Source organism: Hyaena hyaena, unplaced genomic scaffold (assembly GCF_003009895.1).
Source record: "Hyaena hyaena isolate Hyena2069 unplaced genomic scaffold, ASM300989v1 scaffold_1877, whole genome shotgun sequence".
Classification (NCBI taxonomy): domain Eukaryota; kingdom Metazoa; phylum Chordata; class Mammalia; order Carnivora; family Hyaenidae; genus Hyaena; species Hyaena hyaena.
Genome location: NW_024082514.1, coordinates 52,839 through 73,166, shown reverse-complemented (window position 1 = coordinate 73,166; position 20,328 = coordinate 52,839). Strand labels below are relative to the sequence as shown.

The following is a 20,328-nucleotide window of genomic DNA, read 5'->3' as shown; positions in this document are numbered from 1 at the left end:
TAAACAACAGTGGTGAGAGGCGACATCCCTATTGTGTTCCTGATCTCAGTCTTTCTCCATTGAGGATGATGTTAGCTGAGGGCTTCTTATAGATGGCTTTTATGATGTTTAAGTAGGTTACTTCTATCCCAACTTTCTCTAGAGCCTTTATTAAGAAGGGATGCTGTATTTTGTCAAATGCTTTTTCTGCATCTATTGACAGGATCATATGGTTTTTATCTTTTCTTTTGTTAATGTGATGTATCACACTGATTGATTTGCAAATATTGAACCAGCCCTGTAACCCAGGAGTGAATCCATTTGATCATGGTGGATAATTCTTTTTATGTGCTGCTGGATTCAATTTGCAAGTATCTTGTTGAGGATTTTTGCATCCGTATTTATCAAGGATATTGGCCTGTAGTTCTCTTTTTTTGCTGGGTCGCTGTCTGGCTTGGGAATCAAAGTGATGCTGGCTTCGTAGAATGAGTCCAGAAGTTTTCCTTCCATTTCTATTTTTTGGAATAGCTTGAGAAGAATAGGTATTAACTTTGATTTAAATGTCTGGTAGAATTCCTCAGGGAAGCCGGCTGGCCCAGGGCTCTTATTTTTTCGGAGGTTTTTGATAACTGATTCAGTTTCTTCACTAGCTGTGGGTCTGTTCAGATTTTCTATCTCTTTCCATGTGAATTTTGGTAGTGAGTGTTTTAGGAATTTGTCCATTTCTTATAAGTTGTCCAGTTTTTTGGCATATAATTTTTCATAGTATTCCCTGATCGTTGCTTGTATTTCTGAGGGATTGGTTGTAATAAGTCCATTTTCATTCAGGGTTTTGTCTGTTTGGATGCTCTCTCTTTTCTTTTTGAGAAGCCTGGCTAGAAGTTTGTCAATTTTGTTTATTTTTTCAAAAAACCAACTCTTGGTTTCATCGATCTGTTCAACTGTTTCTTTGCCTTCTATATTGTTTATTTCTGCCCTGACTTTTATTATTTCTCTTTTCCTGCTGGGTTTGGGGTGCTCCTGTTACTCCCCTTCTAGTTCCTTTTGGTGCGCTGTTAGATTTTGTACTTGCGCTTTTTCTAATTTCTTTAAGTAGGCCTGATATATATCTGTCAAATCCATCTGGTCCAATGTGTCATTCAAGTTCATTGTTTCTTTTTTTTTAATTTTTTAAATGTTTTTATTTATTTCTGAGAGAGAGAGAGAGAGACAGCGTGAGCAGGGGAGGGTCAGAGAGAGAGGCAGATACAGAATCTGAAATAAGCTCCAGGCTCTGAGCTAGCTGTCAGCACAGAGCCTGACGCAGGGCTCAAACCCATGAACCGTGAGATCATGACCTGAAGTGGGACACCTAACCGATTGAGCCACCCAGGCACCCCAAGTCCATTGTTTGTCTAGTGATTTTCTGTCTAGTTCATCTAGCTATTGCTGTAAGTGGAGCATTAAAGTCCCCTGCTATTAGCACATTCTTGTCCATAAGATTGCTTCTGTTTGTGATTGTTTTATGTATTTGGGTGCTTCCATATTCGGTGCATAGACATTTATAAATGTTAGCTCTTCCTGATGGATAGACCCTGTAATTATTATATAAGGCCCTTCTTTATCCCTGCTTACTGCCTTTACTTTAAAGTCCAATTTGTCTGATATAGCTACTCCACCTTTCTTTTGACTTCCAGTAGCATGATATATATTTCTTCATCCCCTTGCTTTCAATCTGAAGGTGTCCTCAGGTCTAAAATGAGTTTCTTGTAGACAGCAAATAGATGGATTTTGTTTTTGTTTTTTTTTTTTATCCATTATGCTACCCTATGTCTTTTGATTGGAGCATTTAGTCCATTTACATTCAGTGTTATTATTGAAAAATATGGGTTTAGAGTCCTTGTGTTCTTTGTAGGATTCATGCTTGTGGTGGTGTCTCTGGCACCTTGCGTTCTTGCAACATTTCCCTCATAAAGTCCCCCTCAGGATTTCTTGTAGGGCTGGTTTAGTGGTGACAAATTCTTTCAATTTTTGTTTATTTGGAAAGACTTTTATCTCTCCTTCTATACTGAATGACAGGCTTGCTGGATAGAGGATTCTTGGCTGCATATTTTTTCTGTTCATCACAGTGAAGATCTTGCCATTCCTTTCTGGCCTGCCAGGTTTCAGTAGATAGGTCTGTCACCACTCTGATAGGTCTGCCTTTGTATGTTAGGGCCCTTTGATCCCTAGCTGTTTTCAGAATTCTCTCTTTGTCCTTGTATTTTGTCAATTTCACTATGATATATCGTGCAGAAGTTCGATTCAAGTTACGTCTGAAGGGAGTTCTCTGTGCCTCTTGGATTTCAAATATCTGTTTCCTTCCTCAGATTGGGGAAGTTCTCAGCTATAATTTGTTCAAGGACTCCTTCAGTGCTTTTCCCTCTTTCTTCCTCTTCTGGAATTCCTATGATACAGATATTGTTCCATTTGATTGTATCACTCAGCTCTTGAACTCTCCTTTCGTGTTCCTGGATCAGTTTATCTCTCTTTCTCTCAGCTTCCTCGTTTTCTGTAATTGTGACTTCTAATTCACCTATTCTCCTCTCTGCCTCTTCAATCCGTGCATTGGATGCTCCATTTTATTATGCATCCCATTAATAGCATTGTTTAATTCATCAGAACTATTTTTTAAGCTCCACAGTCTTTGTAGCAATACTTTCTCTGATGTCTTCCATGCCTTTTCAATTTTATGACTATTGTTCTAAATTCTTGTTCAGTTATGTTGCTTATATCTGTTTTGAGCAGTTTTTTAGCTGTCATTTCTTCCTCGAATTTCTTTAGAGAAGAGTTCTTCCGTTTCATCATTTTGGCTAGCTTTCTGTCTCCTGTCAGATTTCAATGCTTGTTATGTACTCTGCACTTGCAAGTGCTGCTGTATTAAAGAAGGCTCTTTGACTGTCCAGGGCCTGTCCGTTCAGGACATGTTCTTTGAATAGTGTCTCTTGGTTTCTCTTGTTGAGACTTTGGTTATTTTATTTCCCTACTCGTAGTGGTATTTGGGACTCTCCACCATGTGTACTTTGGCTTGTTTCTTGAGGTAGCCCTGGAAAAGAAAGCAGACAGATAAACACACAGGGAACAAAGGCACACAAATGCACGACAAATCCAACAAACATGCAAACCAAAAGGGAAAAAAAGAGGAAGGAGGAAAAACAAATAATAAAAATAAAAGTAAAAAGAAGAAAAGAAAGGAAAAAAGAAAAAACCCAAAAGACAAAGGACAGTCTAAAAGCATAAAACCAGAATTCCCAGCTACAAATAAAGAGCAGGGTGTATGCAGTGCTGATGGAAGAGCACATACAAAGAGAGAAATGTCAGGGAGGGGAGAAATGAAATTGGACAATGACCAGGCAGAGAAACTAAGAGGCTTAATTCAGAGAGAGAAAGAGGAGAATATGGTAAGAGGCGAGGAGAAAGAAATGAAGATAATGTTACTCCGAGAAACTATATAGTCTGATTACTCCAGAGAGAGAGATAGAGAGAGAAAGGTAGCAGTCGAGGTGTAGACTACACGTCTAGAGAATGGATTAAATGTGACTGTTTAAGCAAACCAGTGACCAGAGTGCCCCATCCAGCAGAGGGGAGGGGTACGAATGAGACAAGGGAAAATATATCTGAATAGAAAGAATTGATCTAGAATTAATCATGGCAGTGTATCCATGTTGGTCTTGCCCCGGACTCCGGTAAAACAAAACCAAAAAAAAAAAGCAGCTTTCTAGGGGGGATGGGCGTGGTTTGGTGTAGACGGGTCTTAGCCTCCCCTGTGGCCCGAGGCCACTCCCTGAGGTCCAGCCTTGGTGGTTGTGAGGAGAAAAATCATGGCACCCCAGTCCCTTCTGGAACCAAGTGTTGCAAATCACTCTTTTGGGTCCGATCTCCTTGTTCCGCGGGTGCAGCCAAAGTGTGCCGTGTTCTATGTCCCAAGCCTCGCCTCGTTTCCAGATCTTAGTCCGTGTGCTTTATTGATGCCACCCGAAATATAAACCCACAGGCCGAGTCCGTCCAAGCAGTCTTAGCCGGAGGAGCAGCGGAGCGGTTTCAGGCCACGCTGCTTCCCCTCCAGATGGAGTTGGAAAGCAGAGGGGCAGTTTCTCCTGGCACCGTCCGGGACCAGGGCGTCCAGCTCAAAATTGGCTCCACAGTTGGGAACCGGGTCACTCTCTGTCCCGAGCCGAGGTTTTTCTCTTCTCCAGGGACAGGGACAGTTCTTTGGACAGTTTCATCCGCTCTTTTCCCTTTTACTCACCTCAGCTCCTCGCAGAGGGGGCTCCCCCTCCCTCCGGTTCCAGGCTCGTTTTTATCTTACTTACCCAGTTCGCGCTCATGCACCTAAGGTTGTTTTCTCAGCAGACTCTGCCCCCTTTTCCTTTTCCTTCCAAACTCCTGCGATTCTGTAAGGGTTCCTATGGCTTCAGGCCTTCTCCGTTTGAGAAATAGGGGCGAGCGAAATGTATGGAGCTCCCTACTTATCCGCCATCTTGCCCCTCTCTCAGTTGTACAGTGTTTTGACCTACAACCTGACATCTCTACTAGCTTTTGCTAGTGCCACGACCTGGCTGTTAACTAGCATTTGACAGACTCAATGTTTAGAAATGAAAGAAATGAAGAAAGGAGGGAAAAGGAACTACACAAAGTATAGGCTGATTAAGGCGGATCCAAAGCATAATTTGGAGTTTGCTGTCTTTGCCTGAAATGCTTTGTAAAAGCCTCTTACCTTGACCTTTCAACCAAAAGGATAACACTCACCGTTTACTTGTCTATCTATTAATTAGTGAAATATAATTGACATGTAACATTATGGTAGTTTCCCGTGTACACCATAATGATTCAATATTTGTATATATATCGTGAAGAGAACATTGGGGGCACTAGTTAGCATCCATCACCACACAGAGTCACAAATTTCTTGTGATGACAACTTTTAAGATCTAGTTGCGCGGCACCTGGGTGGCTCAGCCGGTTAAGTGTCTGACTTCGGCTCAGGTCATGATCTCACAGTTCATGGGTTCAAGCCCCGCATCGGGCCCTGTGCTGATAGCTCAGAGCCTGGAGCCTGCTTCAGATCTGTCTCCCTCTCACTCTGCCCCCCCCACCATGCTCTGTTTTGCTCTCTCAATAATAAATAAATATAAAGAATTAAAAAAAATCTCACTTAGCAACTTTTAAATATGCACAGTATTATTGACTATAGTCACCATGCCATACAGTACATCCCCAGGGCTTCTTTATTTTGTAACTAGAAGTTTGTATCATGTGACCACTTTCAGCCATTTCGCCTACCCCTACTCCCCCACCCTGCCTCTGGCAACCACCAATCAGTTCTCTGTGAGTTCAGTTTTTTGTTGTTGTTGCTTTAACAACCATTATTTATTTATTTATTTGGGGGGGAGGTGGCAGAGAGAGGGAGACAGAGAATTGGGCAGGCTCCATGTTGTGCCATCAGCACAGTGCCCAATGTGAGACTTGAACTCATGTGAGGTCATGACCTGAGCCAAGAGTCGGACCCTTAACCAACTGAGCCACCCAGGCACCCCTGAACAGCCTCTGTTTATCAACCAGTGACCATGGATTCCCCCTCAGGTGAACATGACTACAGTAGTGTTACCAGTATGTAAGAGGTCAGCAAAATATTTTCCGTGGCTCAGAGTCTGTGCTTTAATACTATATTTTATGTAGCTTCGCAAATGGAAGAGACATATGTAACTTGAGAATGTGTTTTGTTTTCTCGAAAAATACTGTATATGATTTTGCTCCATAGCACCAAAAAAGACAATCCAATAAGCTCCAAAGAAAGGTTCATCTAATGTAATGTTTTAATTACACTGAGATTTCTAGGAAATGCTGTAACAGATGCTTGCTTTAGATCTTGGAATTTAGGGCTGGAATAATGTAATGTTTGGTTTGGTTTTCTCTTACAGATGACTTGTTTAAAGTTCACAAGCTTAAGTCAAATCTGAAGTGGCGACAGGCTTTTGACAGCTACTTAAAAACTCTGCCTCCATACTACTTATTAGTATGTATTTCTGTGTATACGTGCATTAACTGTATCAGTGATGATTCTTGTCACAAGGAATGTCAGTGAGCCAAACACTTGACCGCTGAGATGAGATAGATGTTTAAATTTCTAAATATTTGTATCGCCATTGTCTTCTCAAATTATGTGTAAGAGCTTGGAGGTGTCATGGCGGCACAAAAGAGAATTGCTTATTTTATTTCCTTTAACTGCCATGGTTATTTTTATAAAAACACGTCTCTATTTCTCTTAGTAAAAGTAACCTTATGAAATTGGAATTTTGGAATTTAAGAAAAATATGTCTGGATTCATGTATTAATACCAACTTCCCTTTTTAACTCTAGAAATTTTCGATATGGGGTTTCCCTCTGAAAAACAGAAATTCTGGAAGCAGTATATTTACTTATTGCCTGTTCAGTGTGTCCTAGGCACAGCATGAAGCAGGGGCGCTGGGCGGGGGAGGGGAATCCCAAAAGAATCCAAAGTTTCTTGGCCTCATTTGGGTTTTTACAATTTGAGAAAAATCCTTCATGGTGCCTTTGAACTGGTCACATAATCTAAAATCATTTCAGAGGTGGCTGTAGCACACTTTAAGCCAAGTTTCTAGAGGTGAAAAGGCAGAATCTTGAATTACCATTGGCGTCGCTGGGAGGGGAAATCGAGTTGCGTCAACGTTTACCATGGCAGGAAAGGGGTACACGATAAAATGCGATGCAAAACAATTGTATGACTTGGGAATTAAGACTGAAAGCAATTGACCTGTTTGAATATGCTGTTTCTTGCTCTTCTTATCCCACTCTCTTCTGATTTGTTTTTTTTTGTTTTGTTTTGTTTTGTTTTTTTGTTTTTGGTTTTTTTTTTTTTTTTTTTTTTTTTTTTTTTTTTTTTTTTTTTTTTTTTTTTTTTTTTTTTTTTTTTTTTTTTTTTTTTTTTTTTTTTTNTTTTTTTTTTTTTTTTTTTTTTTTTTTTTTTTTTTTTTTTTTTTTTTTTTTTTTTTTTTTTTTTTTTTTTTTTTTTTTTTTTTTTTTTTTTACTTTCTGCTCCTTACTCCTCTGCTATTTTCATTGCCACTTTTTAATGTTCCATGTTTGGTTTTATGTGCAGCGCCTTGACTTCTAAGAAATGAAATCATATCCCTTTGCCCCTTATAACTGAACTTTGAGTATTTTAAGATTTATTCTATTCTTACTGTTGTGTATTTTGTTTCCTTATAGCCATTAAAGAAAGCACTAAGGATGATGGGAGCTCCAAATCTGATATCAGATAATTTAGATTGTGGACTTAGTTACAGTGTTATCTCTTACCTTAAAAAACTCAGCCAACAGGTAGTATTGGTAAAAACAAACAAACAAAACTCCTTTGCCCTAAGAAGTGCATTTACTTATTCTTTAGTGTAATTGTCATTTTTCAAATTAAATGTGTATATATTTCTCCACTCTATGGATTAGTAATAATGTGATTCTCTATGGCTTCTAGCTTCACCGTTAAGCTGCAGCTAAGGGTCTGTCAGGGTCATTGGATGCTGTACCATGTCTCCTTTTGCTCGCCAGTTTGTGCTGCCCACGAGCTGGTTGACATCTTGTGGCCTAAGAGGGGCAGAGGCTTAATAAAAATGATCTCGTGGGTCACATTCTGTCTGTCCTCGACCTAGGTTCTCCTCCGATCACACTGGACTAGTGCATCCCCCTTTTTCAGGTCGGCACACTGAGGCATGGTGTGATTCGGCGTCTTGCCTGAAATTAGCTCTTAGGCAACAAGTGCCCATGCGCTTTTTCTTGGAGAGGGGGAGAGGAGTCCAGTGTTCCTCGCGCTGGAGGGTGCTAGAGCCCTTGGGGACCCGAAGAGTGGAGCTCAACCTCCTCTCTTCTTGCCCTCCATCCGTTCCTTTAAACCCCCACCTCATTTACCATTATTCACCTTGTGCCTTGCCTGCCCCTCTATTAGTACCTCATCCTCCACTCACCCCTACTTACCATACTTCTCACCTCTACCTAGCCCATTCTTGCAGGATGGAAATGTTTGAGAACCACTGAGGTAGAGCTTTACTGCCGTACGAATGTGTTATGTTCGATGATAAACTAATGCAGCCTTTTTGCTTTCTTCTTATGCACAAGGGTGCTCGCAGGTAGGGGACAGTGGTAGCATCCGCAGTGGCTGTCAGGCTTTAAGTCACATATGTCTGGAAGTTGGGCCTTTAGAAGACAGACAGTCGTAAGCAAAAGAGCATCAGATTTCATCAAAGAACCAAAATGACTCTGCAGCTGGGGATACTGACACACCTGGCTAGGGTCCGGCACAAACGGAAGTACGGTCTGGAGTTTACCAGCTCCTGCCCGTCCAGTGTGCTCATAAATGCAAAAGACAATAAAGGCAAACCTAGGCTTCTGGTCCACCGAGCATCCCCATGACCCCCTTTCCTCTCCACTAGTAGATTTTTGTTGTTGTTGTGAATGTTTTGTTTGGGTTATTGATTGACTGATTGACCTATTGATTTATATATATATTTTATCCGATGCCTACCTTAGGCCTTTAGGGCTGTGTCAGCAGGGTATGGCCACCAGGAAGAATAGTGAGCAGAGCTGAAAGCCATGCAAGCTCTGGGACCTTCTGGGACATGTTGCTTGTGTAGTTTTCTACTAGATGAGATTTCGGGACCATTTCTGGAAACAGACCCTTCCTTTGCTCTTATCCCTTATTTCATGACTTAATTTTGTGCAAAAGATAATAAGCATACTTAATTCCACTCATAGTGAAAATTAATGAATCTCTCCAACCTAACCGTATGAAATGCGAAATCCTTTTGGCCTTACTGGGCATTGGTGGAATTCCTTCTTTTAAAGAAGATTATTACTAATTTATAATCACTCTAATTACTAATTTTATTACTAATTTAATAACTGTCACCAGTGCTCCTTGAACCATCCCAGATGTATGTAAATCACAAAATATGCCCAATATATTGCTATGATACACCGTCAAGCAATATTTATCAATGTGGTATAATAGTGTCCATTAGGATTTTTTTGTAAGTTAGCTAGAAACTTACTGAGCAGATATTACAAATCATTTACGTGGTAATGTTTGTTAAATTTAAGCATTACTTTTTTGGGGGTGCTCTGATATGAGAAATAAACAGTTGAATTTTTCCCAGATGTAATGCCAATCTGTGTAATCTGAATTTTAGCGCTAGTTTACATTTATAAATACGGAGTCTTACACCTTTATGTCTGGGTCTGAAATAAATATAGTGACTCAGGCTAGATTTTACAGCAACAAAATGTGATTTTAAATGTCTATGAATGTACTTCTTATCCATGGTTTCCATTCTCTCCATGATTCAGTCATAATTTTGCCATTAGACAAGAAAAAAATGTAGGAAGTTATTTATTTTTCTCACCTCCCGCCTCCCTGTTTGCTGTGATAGTGCAGAGAAGCACAGGGAAATGTTTAATTATCCATTTTTCTGTGATTTACAATTGAAAAATTTCTGTGGGGTTCTTAAAGTGTTATCTTTCTTAAGTAGTAACAACAACAGTGATGATAAAGATCTTTTCATAACATACTATGTACTTTCATTTTAGACCAAACTAGAGTCAGAGCGGATACTAGCATCCGTGGGGAAGAAACCTCCCCAGGAAATCGGAATCAAAGTGAAAAATCATTCTGGAGGTGGCGTGTCCTTTACCCACAGTAAAAATTTTAGAAAACTATTGAAAGAAATCATAGGGGAAAGTGCACCAAGACTGACCGAATGGAATACCAAAGAATTTGCTGGCTTCCAAGTCGGGCTCTTAAACAAGGTAAATTGTAGACATAAATACTTTGTATTTGTTTGAACTTGTCTGACTCACATGCGTCCTATTATTGCAGCTTTGAAATAATTACGATCCTGTTTTGGACTTCATAGTTATCCCCGGATCGGCTTAGGAATTGTCTTGCCAGTAGAGGCCAAGATGAATTTAAATGTCCAAGATATGTTTTGGGGATAATGTCTGTGAAGGATGAAGGGGGGAGAGAGAGGAGTCGGCAGGGAGAGCCTTCGGCCACACTGCTGATCTAGCACCTGTAAGAGGAGGGGACGAGGAGGAGGTTTGGGTATGAAGAGTCTCGGGCAGCAGTGCCGCTGCGACAAGGTCGTGGCCCAGCAGGGACCCCTGACACCGGGATTTCCCATAGAGGAGGTCCACGTTGGGCAGAACTGGCCAGGCCAGTTGACCTACTTGGGAAAGGATATTCGCAGTGGTTTGAGCACGTTGTGGGTATTTTAGAATTTGGAACAAGGCCAGCAAAGGCGAATTTTCCACTGGCAAAATTCTACGGTAGTTGTGTTCAATGTCCCTCTCTTCACGACGATTTCAACTGCGTTAAGAATTACATTTCTATATTAAAAGCCTCAGGAGTAACTGAAATTATTTGTTCCATTTCAAATAGGATTTGAAACCTCAGACATACAGAAATGCTTATGACATTCCACGTAGAGGTCTTTTAGACCAGTTAACCAGAATGAGATCCAATCTGCTGAAAACACACAAGTTTATTGTTGGACAAGATGAAGGTAAATGAGCAAAGAAGTATTTTTTGTTGATTAGGAAAAAGTGGAGCCTGACTTTCATGAAAGTGCTTATTGCATAACACAGGTTATTTTGTAATACTTTAAGATTTAGAATGCCCATTTTCACTGAATCCCTCTACTACTCAGGCACAAGTTCATTGTCCTCAGGTTTTAGGGGAGGTGTGCACATTAATTGACGTACATACTGCACTACCCATGCTTTGGCTCTTATAAGCCTCAAAACAGTCCAATGACGTAGATACTGTTTTTATGCCCATTTTATGGACATGGGAACTGAGAGTGCACATTTTTTAAGCTTTTATTTTAATTCCACTGTTGTTAACAGAGTGTTATATTAATTTCAGGTGTACAATATAGTGCTTCAACCCTTCACCCGGTGCTTATGACCACCAATGCACTCCTTAATCCCCATCACCTGTTTCACCCATCCCCCACCCACCTCCCCTCCGGTAACCATCCGTTTGTCCTCTATGATTGAGGTCTGTTTCTTGGTATCTCTCTCTCAAGGGTGAGCATTTAAAAAAAAATTTTTTTTTGTTTATTTATTTTTGAGACAGAGAGAGACAGAGCACGAGCAGGGGAGGGGCAGAAAGAGAGGGAGACACAGAATGTGAAGCAGGCTCCAGGCTCTGAGCTGGCTGTCAGCACAGAGCCCGACACAGGGCTCAAACCCACAAACCGTGACATCATGACCTGAGCCGAAGTCGGACGCTTAACCGACTGAGCCACCCATGCGCCTCAAGGGCGAGCATTTTGATGGCCAGTCCAGGTGTAGTGAGGTGGAAAGTGGCAGGACCTAGGTCTGTCAGATTTTGGAAACTGCACAACCCAACCTGTTGTGATGAATTCAACCCAGAATTCCTCATTTACATGAAAAGAACGAAGCTGACATTGTGTGGGATAATTGGTGATGGTGTACAATTTCCCTTTACTCCATTTGGTTCATTTGAAACATTTGTTTCATTTGGGTCATTTGTACATTACAAGGAGTTAAATCTGAAGCTGGCCAACCTCCTGAAACTATACACCCAAGTTTTGTGGAGAGCAGGAAGCTTCTCTAGGAAGGGAGCCTATAGATGCAGTCACATTCTCCAAGAACGTAAGGCCTACTAACGAAGGTTCTCTGTCTGCTAAGAGAGAACCATGGAGACTAGGCTCCTCAAAATGCAGAACAAACTTGGTGTTTCAGGTTGGGTGGCATAGAGGTTGTCAGCCCATTTTCAAACCTGGTTTGAAGCATCAGTGCGTTGTATTTGGCCTAGCGATTTGAGCTTGTAGGCAGTAGTGACGGTACACTGAGTAGTGAGTGGGATGAGGAGAGATGATTTTAGATCTTAGAATTTGAGATTTTTTAATGTTTATATTTAGTTTTGAGAGAGAGTGAGAGAGCATATCAGCAGGGGGGAGGCAACGAGAGAGGGAGACACAGAATCCGAAGCAGGCTTCCTTCAGGCTCTGAGCTGTCAGCACAGAGCCCGACGCAGGGCTCAAACCCATGAACATGAGATCATGACCTGAGCCAAAGTCGGATGCTTAACCAACTGAGCCACCCAGCCGCCCCAAGAATTTGAGATTTTAGACTATGGGATGCCAAGGCACACATTGTTAAGCCAGACTATGATCATGTTCTCTTCAAGTTTTATTTATCTACCTATCTATCTATCTATTTATTTGCTTATTTATTTATTTATTTATTTAATTTATTTAGAGAGCTCACACGCACACATGTGAGCAAGAGAGGGGCAGAGAGAGGGAGAGAGAATCCCAAGCCAGCTCTGTGCTGTCAGCACAGAGCCTGACACAGGGCTCGATCCCACAAACCGTGAGATCATGTCCTGAGCTGAAATCAATAGGATCCTCAATGCATAGAACCACGCAGGCACCCCGATCCATGTCCTCTGAAAGAACCTAGACACTGCAGCTGCGTAGCATTTGTTTCTTTCCCTGTGATTTTACAGATTCCCTTCATAGTGTTCCAGTCGCACAAATGGGTAACTATCAGGAATACCTAAAGACATTGGCTTCTCCGCTTCGAGAGATTGATCCAGATCAACCAAAAAGACTACATACTTTTGGCAATCCATTCAAACAAGATAAGAAGGTAAAGTACCTGTTTCTAAATCTGCCTAAATTGTGATATTCTTGCTATAATTCCTTTCTTCTGGGCAAGGTGAATATGAATCAGAGGTTCTCTCTCTGTTTGTTGACAAGATAAAATAGGACTCCAGGGCTCTTTGTGAATGGAAGGTGGGAGCCTCCCGATACAAAGGTGTGTTGCTTGAAGAAAAGAACAAGTGACATCTATTGAGTACCTAGTAGGAGTTGGTGTTTTACATGATCGCATTTAATGCCCACAGTAGTTCTGCAGATGAGTGTTACCGTCTGCCCTTTCATCAGAAGAAATCAAGGCTCACGGTGGTCAAGGGGCATGCTCTGAGTAACATAGCTGGTAAGAGCCAGGATCTGAACCCACATCTTTCCAGCTCCAGAGTCTGTATTCATCCCCACCTCTACACACTAATTCCTTTAATATTGAGATCACCAGTTATTTCCCCTTTCCATTACTCAGATCTCTAGCACTCTAGCTAGACAGTGATCAAGCGTTTATCTTGAAATAGGAAGTACTACGTGATGTTGCTTTATTTGGATTGTCCTACTAGAGAGCTAAATGTGAGGTGTGTGCGTGTGTGTGTGTGTGTGTGAGAGAGAAAGAGAGAGAGAGAGAGGCTGACTTGACCATCTAAGGATGAAGACAAATGGAGATTCTGTTTGCATGCATGGAGACCCATTGGTGGTAAGGTGCGGGCCATACAATAATCTGTGTGGTATACAAAGCTAGACTGAAAGAGATTCCACCTAACCCCAATCCTCAATCAATTGGACTTTTTCTTAATCCTTCTGTGCCTTGGTCTCCTCATTTGTACCACTGGGGATAATTACTGCGCTTATTAGAGCCCTGTGTGGTATTGAGTTAATGCATGTACCCATTTCAAACATGACCTGACATGCAGTAAATGCTCAGGATGTCTGGTTTCCCCTTTCTGTACTGCGTTGCTTTGGAAAACACCTTGGAAAAGTCATGTGTCATGATTTTATGAAAATATTTTCATTTTCTTAGGTTATCCTTGGATGGGAACAGCTTTTAGCTAACCTTCTGCACTGCTGGCTCTCATCTTTCACCTACCCGCAAGGATGCAAAGCCCCCAAAATGAACATATTTGAACTTCCGTGAGATTGCTGTTGGGGGGGGGGTGACATTTTCTGTCACTCTGCTCTCTCCTGTCCACACGCAGCATTGTGTACAGTGATAGTCAATATTTCTTAATGATGTGCTCAAAGCGCAAAAGCGCACAAAGGGGAATTGTTTGACTTACCAAGGGTCGCTTCAGAATGGTTTATACTTCTTCCGAAAAGGAACTGTGGGTTGATTCCCCCTTCGATTGATGCGAGTTGCTTCCCTCAGGCTTTCTGGTTAATCATAATCATATTGTGTTTGACCTTGGCAACGCGTTCTATTTCATTTCCTCCTTGTTCCACTGAGACTAGGTTAAGATTGGACTGGAGTAGCACTTTCTGAGAACAGGGTCCGTGTGGGACATGGTCAACCTCCAGCCTATGATGAAGGCGTGTGTTGGTAATGGGGTGTAGGGCTGTGTGTGTGCGGGGCGGCGTGCAGGTGCCTTGCACTTTAATGGAGAGTGTTCATTGATGTTTTCTAGGGAATGATGATTGATGAAGCAGATGAATTCGTGGCAGGGCCACAAAACAAAGTGAAGCGCCCCGGAGAGCCCAACAGTCCTCTGTCATCTAAGAGAAGGCGGAGTATGTCCCTGCTGTTGGCGAAACCACAAACACCACCTACTGTAACTAACCATGTGGGCGGAAAGGGACCACCCTCAGCCTCGTGGTTCCCATCTTATCCAAACCTCATAAAACCCACCCTTGTACATACAGGTATAGAGTAGTGGTTGTGATTTCCTTATGGCTCCTAGAAGACTAAGACACTAAACAGCTTTATTTTCCTTTGTATTCATTTCTTTTGTATCCGCTTTTTGTTCGTTGAGTAAACCATTATTAAATCATCAGTGTGGTAGGTACAAAGGGCTCCGAGGGGATTAGAGTCACTCTCTGAGGCGAGAAGATCTATATTTATACAGTAACTAGCACAAGGTGGAGAAGTGGAGATAGGAGCGTGTTACTGTGTGAGTCGGAACAGGGAAGCAGGTTCTTGACGCAGCAGGTGCAAAATGGATTCAGTAAGAGGATGGGTCTGCACTGGCTCTCCGGTTCCTCGACTCCTGCTCCCCCTCTAACCCAGGGCAGTCTGCCCCCCCACCCCCCGCACTAAGACAGGCGTCATCGCAGCCCCCAGTGCCTGCTGCATGTTGCCATTGCTTCTTCATGTCATGTGTCACGGTGGTTCACTCCCTCCTTCCTGGAAACTCTCAGGCTCCCGGACACCGCAAGTCCTGGTTTTCTTTTCCCTTGGATGACAGCTCCTATTCATCCTCTCTTTCTGGTTTCCACCTTCCTCTCCCGCCTGTAAATAGCGTAGGGACCCAAAGCTCGATTCCGCCCCCCCCCCCCCCCCCCCCCCCCGCCCTGGTGCTCCCATGCAGCCTTGGGCTTTCCAGGACATTTACCTGTTAACAACTCGGGTGTTTACACCTTGCTCCAAACTCCAGACCTAAATTTAACCACAGCCGCGGGATCTCCACTGAGGTATCCGGTAGGCAGATAAAACTCGGCCCCACGTGTTTCAACAGAACACCTAACCTCCGCTCTCTCCAAAACAGCTCAACTTGCAGCCTTCCACAGGCATGACTGTTAATGTTAAATGACACCATTGGGCAGTATGTTGGTAAAGCTGCGACGGCCAGCTGTCCGAGTGTGTGGGGGCTGGGAGGCTGAAGCCCTCGATTACAATGTTTGCACGTTTCCACGGCGTAACTAATGCCAACGTGATCGCTATCAGGCCATCAGCCTGAGGTCACTGGGCCAGATCAGGAAGAGCAGGGCACGACCCACTGCCACGAGCAGTTGGGCACTGGCACTGCACGCTCCTGGCACTGCTGTTTCCCCAGGGGCTCAGGGAATACCCTTGGAGTCACCATGAGTTGTCTTTTACTCATCTCTCACCTCAGTCCCTTAGCAAGTGCAGGCAACGTGACACCCAGTATGATTCCTGTGGCGCCCTGTGTCCCCATCCCTCTGGTCTGTGCTGCCACCATCTGTCCCCAAGCTGCTACAACAGCTTCTCATCCGATTCCCCTGCCCTCCCACGTGACGCTCCTGACCCATCACCGCCCCGCAGCCAGAGTGACCCTGTGCGCACGGAAATCCCTTCATGCCACGTCCACCCTGAAGCCCGCCATCCACTCCCCCGAGCGCTCAGAACAGAATCGGAGCTCCCGACGCTGGTCTACGCGCTCCGCAGGACCCGGTCCTGCCATCCTCTCCTGCGCGTGTCCTCTGGGGGGGGGGGGGTCCTCCTTGCTCTCTCTGCCTCTGTCCTTTCTCCATGGCCCCGGCTCGTCCCCTCCTAGGGGCCCTGCACTGGCCCTCACGGCAGCCGGAAGTCCTCCTCCTCACGTGCACGGGCCCCCTGTCTCCTGTGCCAGGGGTCACCTCCTCAGAGGGCCCTGCCTGACCACGGGGTCCTGGAGGCTCCCCCTCCTGCTGTCGGTCACATCCCTGATGTCTTCCTTCCCATCGCGAGTTCAAACGGTATTATTCCCTTTGCCCAAGTTACACATACCACCTGACGTCCCCATGAGGATGTAAGTTCCATAAGCGTAGGGACCGCCCCTGTCTGCCTCGTCCCCTGCTGATCCCCTGGCTTGGGCTCGGTGCCTGGCGGAAAGGCCGAGCATCGGAAGTAGAGGCGTCAGGCCTGGAGTAAAAGGAAACTCATTTCCTTGTCACAGAAGGGAACGATGAGAATCACATGCAGACAAAGATTTTTGGTTACGGAGTATGTAGAGAGCCTTGAGACCTAATAGCCACCTCTCTTCTCTTAGAACCTTCGAGGTAGAGAGGAGGGAAATGGAAGGGGGCCCACAGGGTCTGGTGCCAAGCTCAGTGGAGCGTGACATTTATTTACTTTTTAAAGCATGGCATTTTATATGCAAATTACGGAATTCATGACATGAAGTGAGACTTGCTGCCTTTCAGCATGCAAGCCACCAGTGGTCCTTAAAACAGGGGTGCCAGGGAGCTGAGAATGCTTAGTGCTTGTCCTGCCTGACTCGGTTTCCCGATGTCCTGGGAGTGCCAGGAAGAGGAGAAAGTGATTTTGTCGCATTACCTTCCTGCGCTCGGTTTCAGGGGTCTCAGACTCCACCTGTACATCTTCTTGCTTTTTTGAAACCAATCATTTCCTCAAACATGAGGAGCATGGGGATTTACCTGTGGGGTTGATATAACCCACCTTCCTCACAGTTTGCCTTCCTGATTTGGCCTCCAGATGTCACTGTCATTCCTGAGGTCCATGAGGAGAAGATGGAAAATGGTCCGATCCCACCTGATGGCTTCTTGTCAAAGTCTGCTCCCCCAGAGCTTATAAATATGGCGGGAGATGGTATTCCGCACCCCCAGCAGCTGGATTCTCTGTCTGACGACTTCACGAGTCTACGGAAAGATGGCCTGGTTCACAGACCTGGTACCAGTGCACTTCTGGGAGGAAGCAAACACTGCGGTGTGTCTGTGGAGGAACGGAAAGCCTCAGTAACCCCCACTTTGGGGACTGCACCAAACACCTTGCACATAACCCCCGCTATGGCTCAAGGAATCAATGCTGATATAAAACATCAGTTGATGAAGGAAGTTCGAAAATTTGGACGAAGTAAGTAGTGAAAGCACATGTGTCAATAATATAGCGGAAGGCCCTTCTCATATGATTCAGGACAGATTCGTGCTCTCTCTTGAGGTATTTGAGAAGTATTGGGTTTTCACATATTTAAACAAAATTTTTTTTGTTTATTTCTGAGAGAGAGAGCATGATCAGAGGAGGGGCAGAGAGAGAGAAGGAGACAGAATCTGAAGGGGGCTCCACATTGTCAGTACAAAGCCCGACCTGGGGCTGAAACGCACGAACGTGTGAGATGGCCTGAGCCAAAGCCGGACACTTGGCCAGTTGAGCCACCCAGGTGCCTCAGGTTTTCACATAATTTAAAGTTGACTCCTCTTGCTTTAACAAAAAGGACCCAATACACCTTTTTCTCTTTTTTGCACCTTACTTACCATAAGTTTCCTTTTGCTTCTGTTAACAAGTTGCCACAAACTACGTGGCTCAAACTATATTCCCCTTACAGTCGTGGAAGTCAGAACTCTGAAATTACTTTCACTGGGCTAACTTAACTCTAGGCAAGTCCCTTTTGCCGTATACGGTAACATATTAACAAGGTTCCAGAAGTTAAGACATGGGCAACTTTGGGACCCTTCCTTAGTCTACCATGTTTGTTTAGCATTTACAAGAATTTCCTTAGTAGCTGATGTGTGGATGTTTTGGTTTGAGTGTTTAAATTACAAATTGTATCTTTCCACCCGTGAGGACTGATTACTGAGGATGTGTAAAGATGGAATCTTATTTCCTAGTCATATTTTTTAAAGAATACTGAAGTTTTTCTTCTTATGTATCTTCAGAGTATGAAAGAATTTTCATTTTGCTTGAAGAAGTGCAAGGATCTCTTGCAGTCAAGAAACAATTTGTTGAATTTACCATCAAGGAAGCTGCAAGGTGGGTGTAAGGTGGAGACCTTCATTGCTTGTTGCTAGGCAGTAGCGCCCAATGAAGGAGGGGGAGAGGAGTAAGCTCGCCCTTCCTTTTCTCAAGCCCTGGCTCTCACTCACAGTTAAGGCTGTCTCCAGAGGCATTTAGATCAATATTATCGGAGTCCAACTCATTCATCCAAGTCTGTGGAATCTTCTAAGCTCACCACAGTTGGAGGTGGGCTCAGGTCCTCAGTTGGCACTGTTAGTATTTGCTAAACCGCATTTTTTTAAAATTTAGTTTTATGTTTTATTTATTTTTGAGAGAGAGAGACTCAGAAGGAGCAGGGGAGGGATAGAGAGAGAGAGGGAGACACAGAATCTGAAGACAGTCTCCAGGCTCTGGGCTGTCAGCACAGAGCCCGATGCGGGGCTCGAACCCGCAAATTGGGAGATCATGACCTAAGCCGAAGTCGGATGCTTAACTGACTGAGCCACCCAGGCGCCCCTAACCCACATCTTTACATGAGGATACATTTCTTATTCCCATGTAGGTCACCAGTTCCACCTTCTACCCCGCACCATGCCTTGGACACCGGAAGGGCTTCAAGTATCTTTTGGTTAATACAATTTCTCTTTATTTCTAGGTTTAAAAGACGAGTCTTAATCCAGTACCTTGAGAAGGTACTAGAAAAAATAGACTCCCACAACCACCTCAACAACGTTAATCACATCAATAGCAGATCATCATGTTAATGCAAAGACCAAGGAGAAAAAAGGGCAACTTTTCTATGCTCTAGGAAGGAAGACGATATTGTTCAAGCTTCCTAGAATGTTTTAGGCAAGAGAACTGCCTTCCCGAAGCCAAGAAAAAGCCATGGAGCTTTTTTTTTTTTTTTTTTTTTTACTTTTATGATTCTTTGGAAGTGAAAGCTGGCTCAGAGTTTTCCTGAAAGTATTAATCTATTGTTTTGTTGTTTCTTTTCCCAGTCGAGGAAGGTGATGTTATTAATTCAGCAGGTCAACTTCAGTAAGCACTGTCACCCCTTCTAGATGTGATAAGGGTCTCCTCATATGAATTTTGTTGTTCTGCGCGTTTCCAGAGTGACTAAGGGCCACCTGTAAGTGGAACGCTGCTCAGTGCTCGTGCTGCGCCCTTTGGAAAGAACAGGTGTTCAGAATCCAGGCGGCCGTCTTGTGTGTGCCGAACAGAGTTTTCAGCAATTCCTAGTCGTGCCTTTTAAACCATGCAATCAATATTCAGGACAGTTTGAAACAAAGAGTAAGAAAGCTGCTATTCGGGTAACTTATTTCTCTGTGGGAGGGGGCAGGGAGAGGCACAAGCGATCTACCTCCAACTCTCTTCTATTTTGTCTAGAGACTTTACCAAGTGCGCCTGGGGCTGCCCCAACCCTGATATTCCTTCTTGCATGTGACGACCGAAAGCCTTCAGGTGGACTTGTACCTTCTGTGCTTTGGAAGCACTAAAAGAAAAAAAAAATAATGTATATATTTCCTTTAATGTTTATACAAAGGTTTATATGGAGCCGTATTGTTTTGTCCGTATTCATTTGCAAAAATTTAAGTGTACAAAGAGATTTTGAGTTCGCGTATATACAATAAATCATTTTATTGATTTTCACAAGTATGTTCGTCCTGGAGACATTTCTAGCTTTATCTCTCCTGTGACTTGTTACGCCTTTCAGAAAACAGAGCGCACATTGGCTAAGTGAAGATGTTAACCTAAAGATTCAGACTTTAAAACCTCACTCAGGGAGCCCAGTGATGTTGGGGGAAGTGGCAGAGCAGGGTCCTCTGGGGGTCAGTCTCTTTCCAGAAACACTGAAAACAAAACCTGTCAGGGGTGCCTGGGTGGCTCAGTTGGTTGAGCATCCGACTTCAGCTCAGGTCATGATCTCATGGTTCGTGGGTTCGAGCTCCCCATCGGGCTCTGTGCTGACAGTTAGCTCAGAGGCAGGAGCCTGTTTCGGATTCTGTGTCTCCCTCTCTCTCTGACCTCCCTTGCTCACGC

General features: G+C 43.7%; 1 protein-coding gene across 10 annotated transcripts in view; it reads left to right on the top strand.

The window, feature by feature from the left end:
- INTS6L (integrator complex subunit 6 like) overlaps positions 1–19,199 on the top strand; it is a 62,719-nt gene extending 43,520 nt beyond the window's left edge. For 3 of the 10 annotated variants that reach the window (XM_039225042.1, XM_039225045.1, XM_039225041.1), the window contains 9 exons: positions 5,919–6,013; positions 7,228–7,338; positions 9,595–9,813; positions 10,445–10,568; positions 12,545–12,687; positions 14,306–14,540; positions 17,053–17,430; positions 18,231–18,324; positions 18,944–19,199. In XM_039225042.1, the coding sequence (XP_039080973.1) occupies positions 5,919–6,013; positions 7,228–7,338; positions 9,595–9,813; positions 10,445–10,568; positions 12,545–12,687; positions 14,306–14,540; positions 17,053–17,430; positions 18,231–18,324; positions 18,944–19,052 (1,508 nt within the window). In that variant the 3' untranslated portion in view covers positions 19,053–19,199. The other 7 variants (XM_039225044.1, XM_039225046.1, XM_039225043.1 and 4 more) reach the window with 7 other exon arrangements.
- The last annotated feature ends 1,129 nt before the right edge of the window (positions 19,200–20,328 follow it).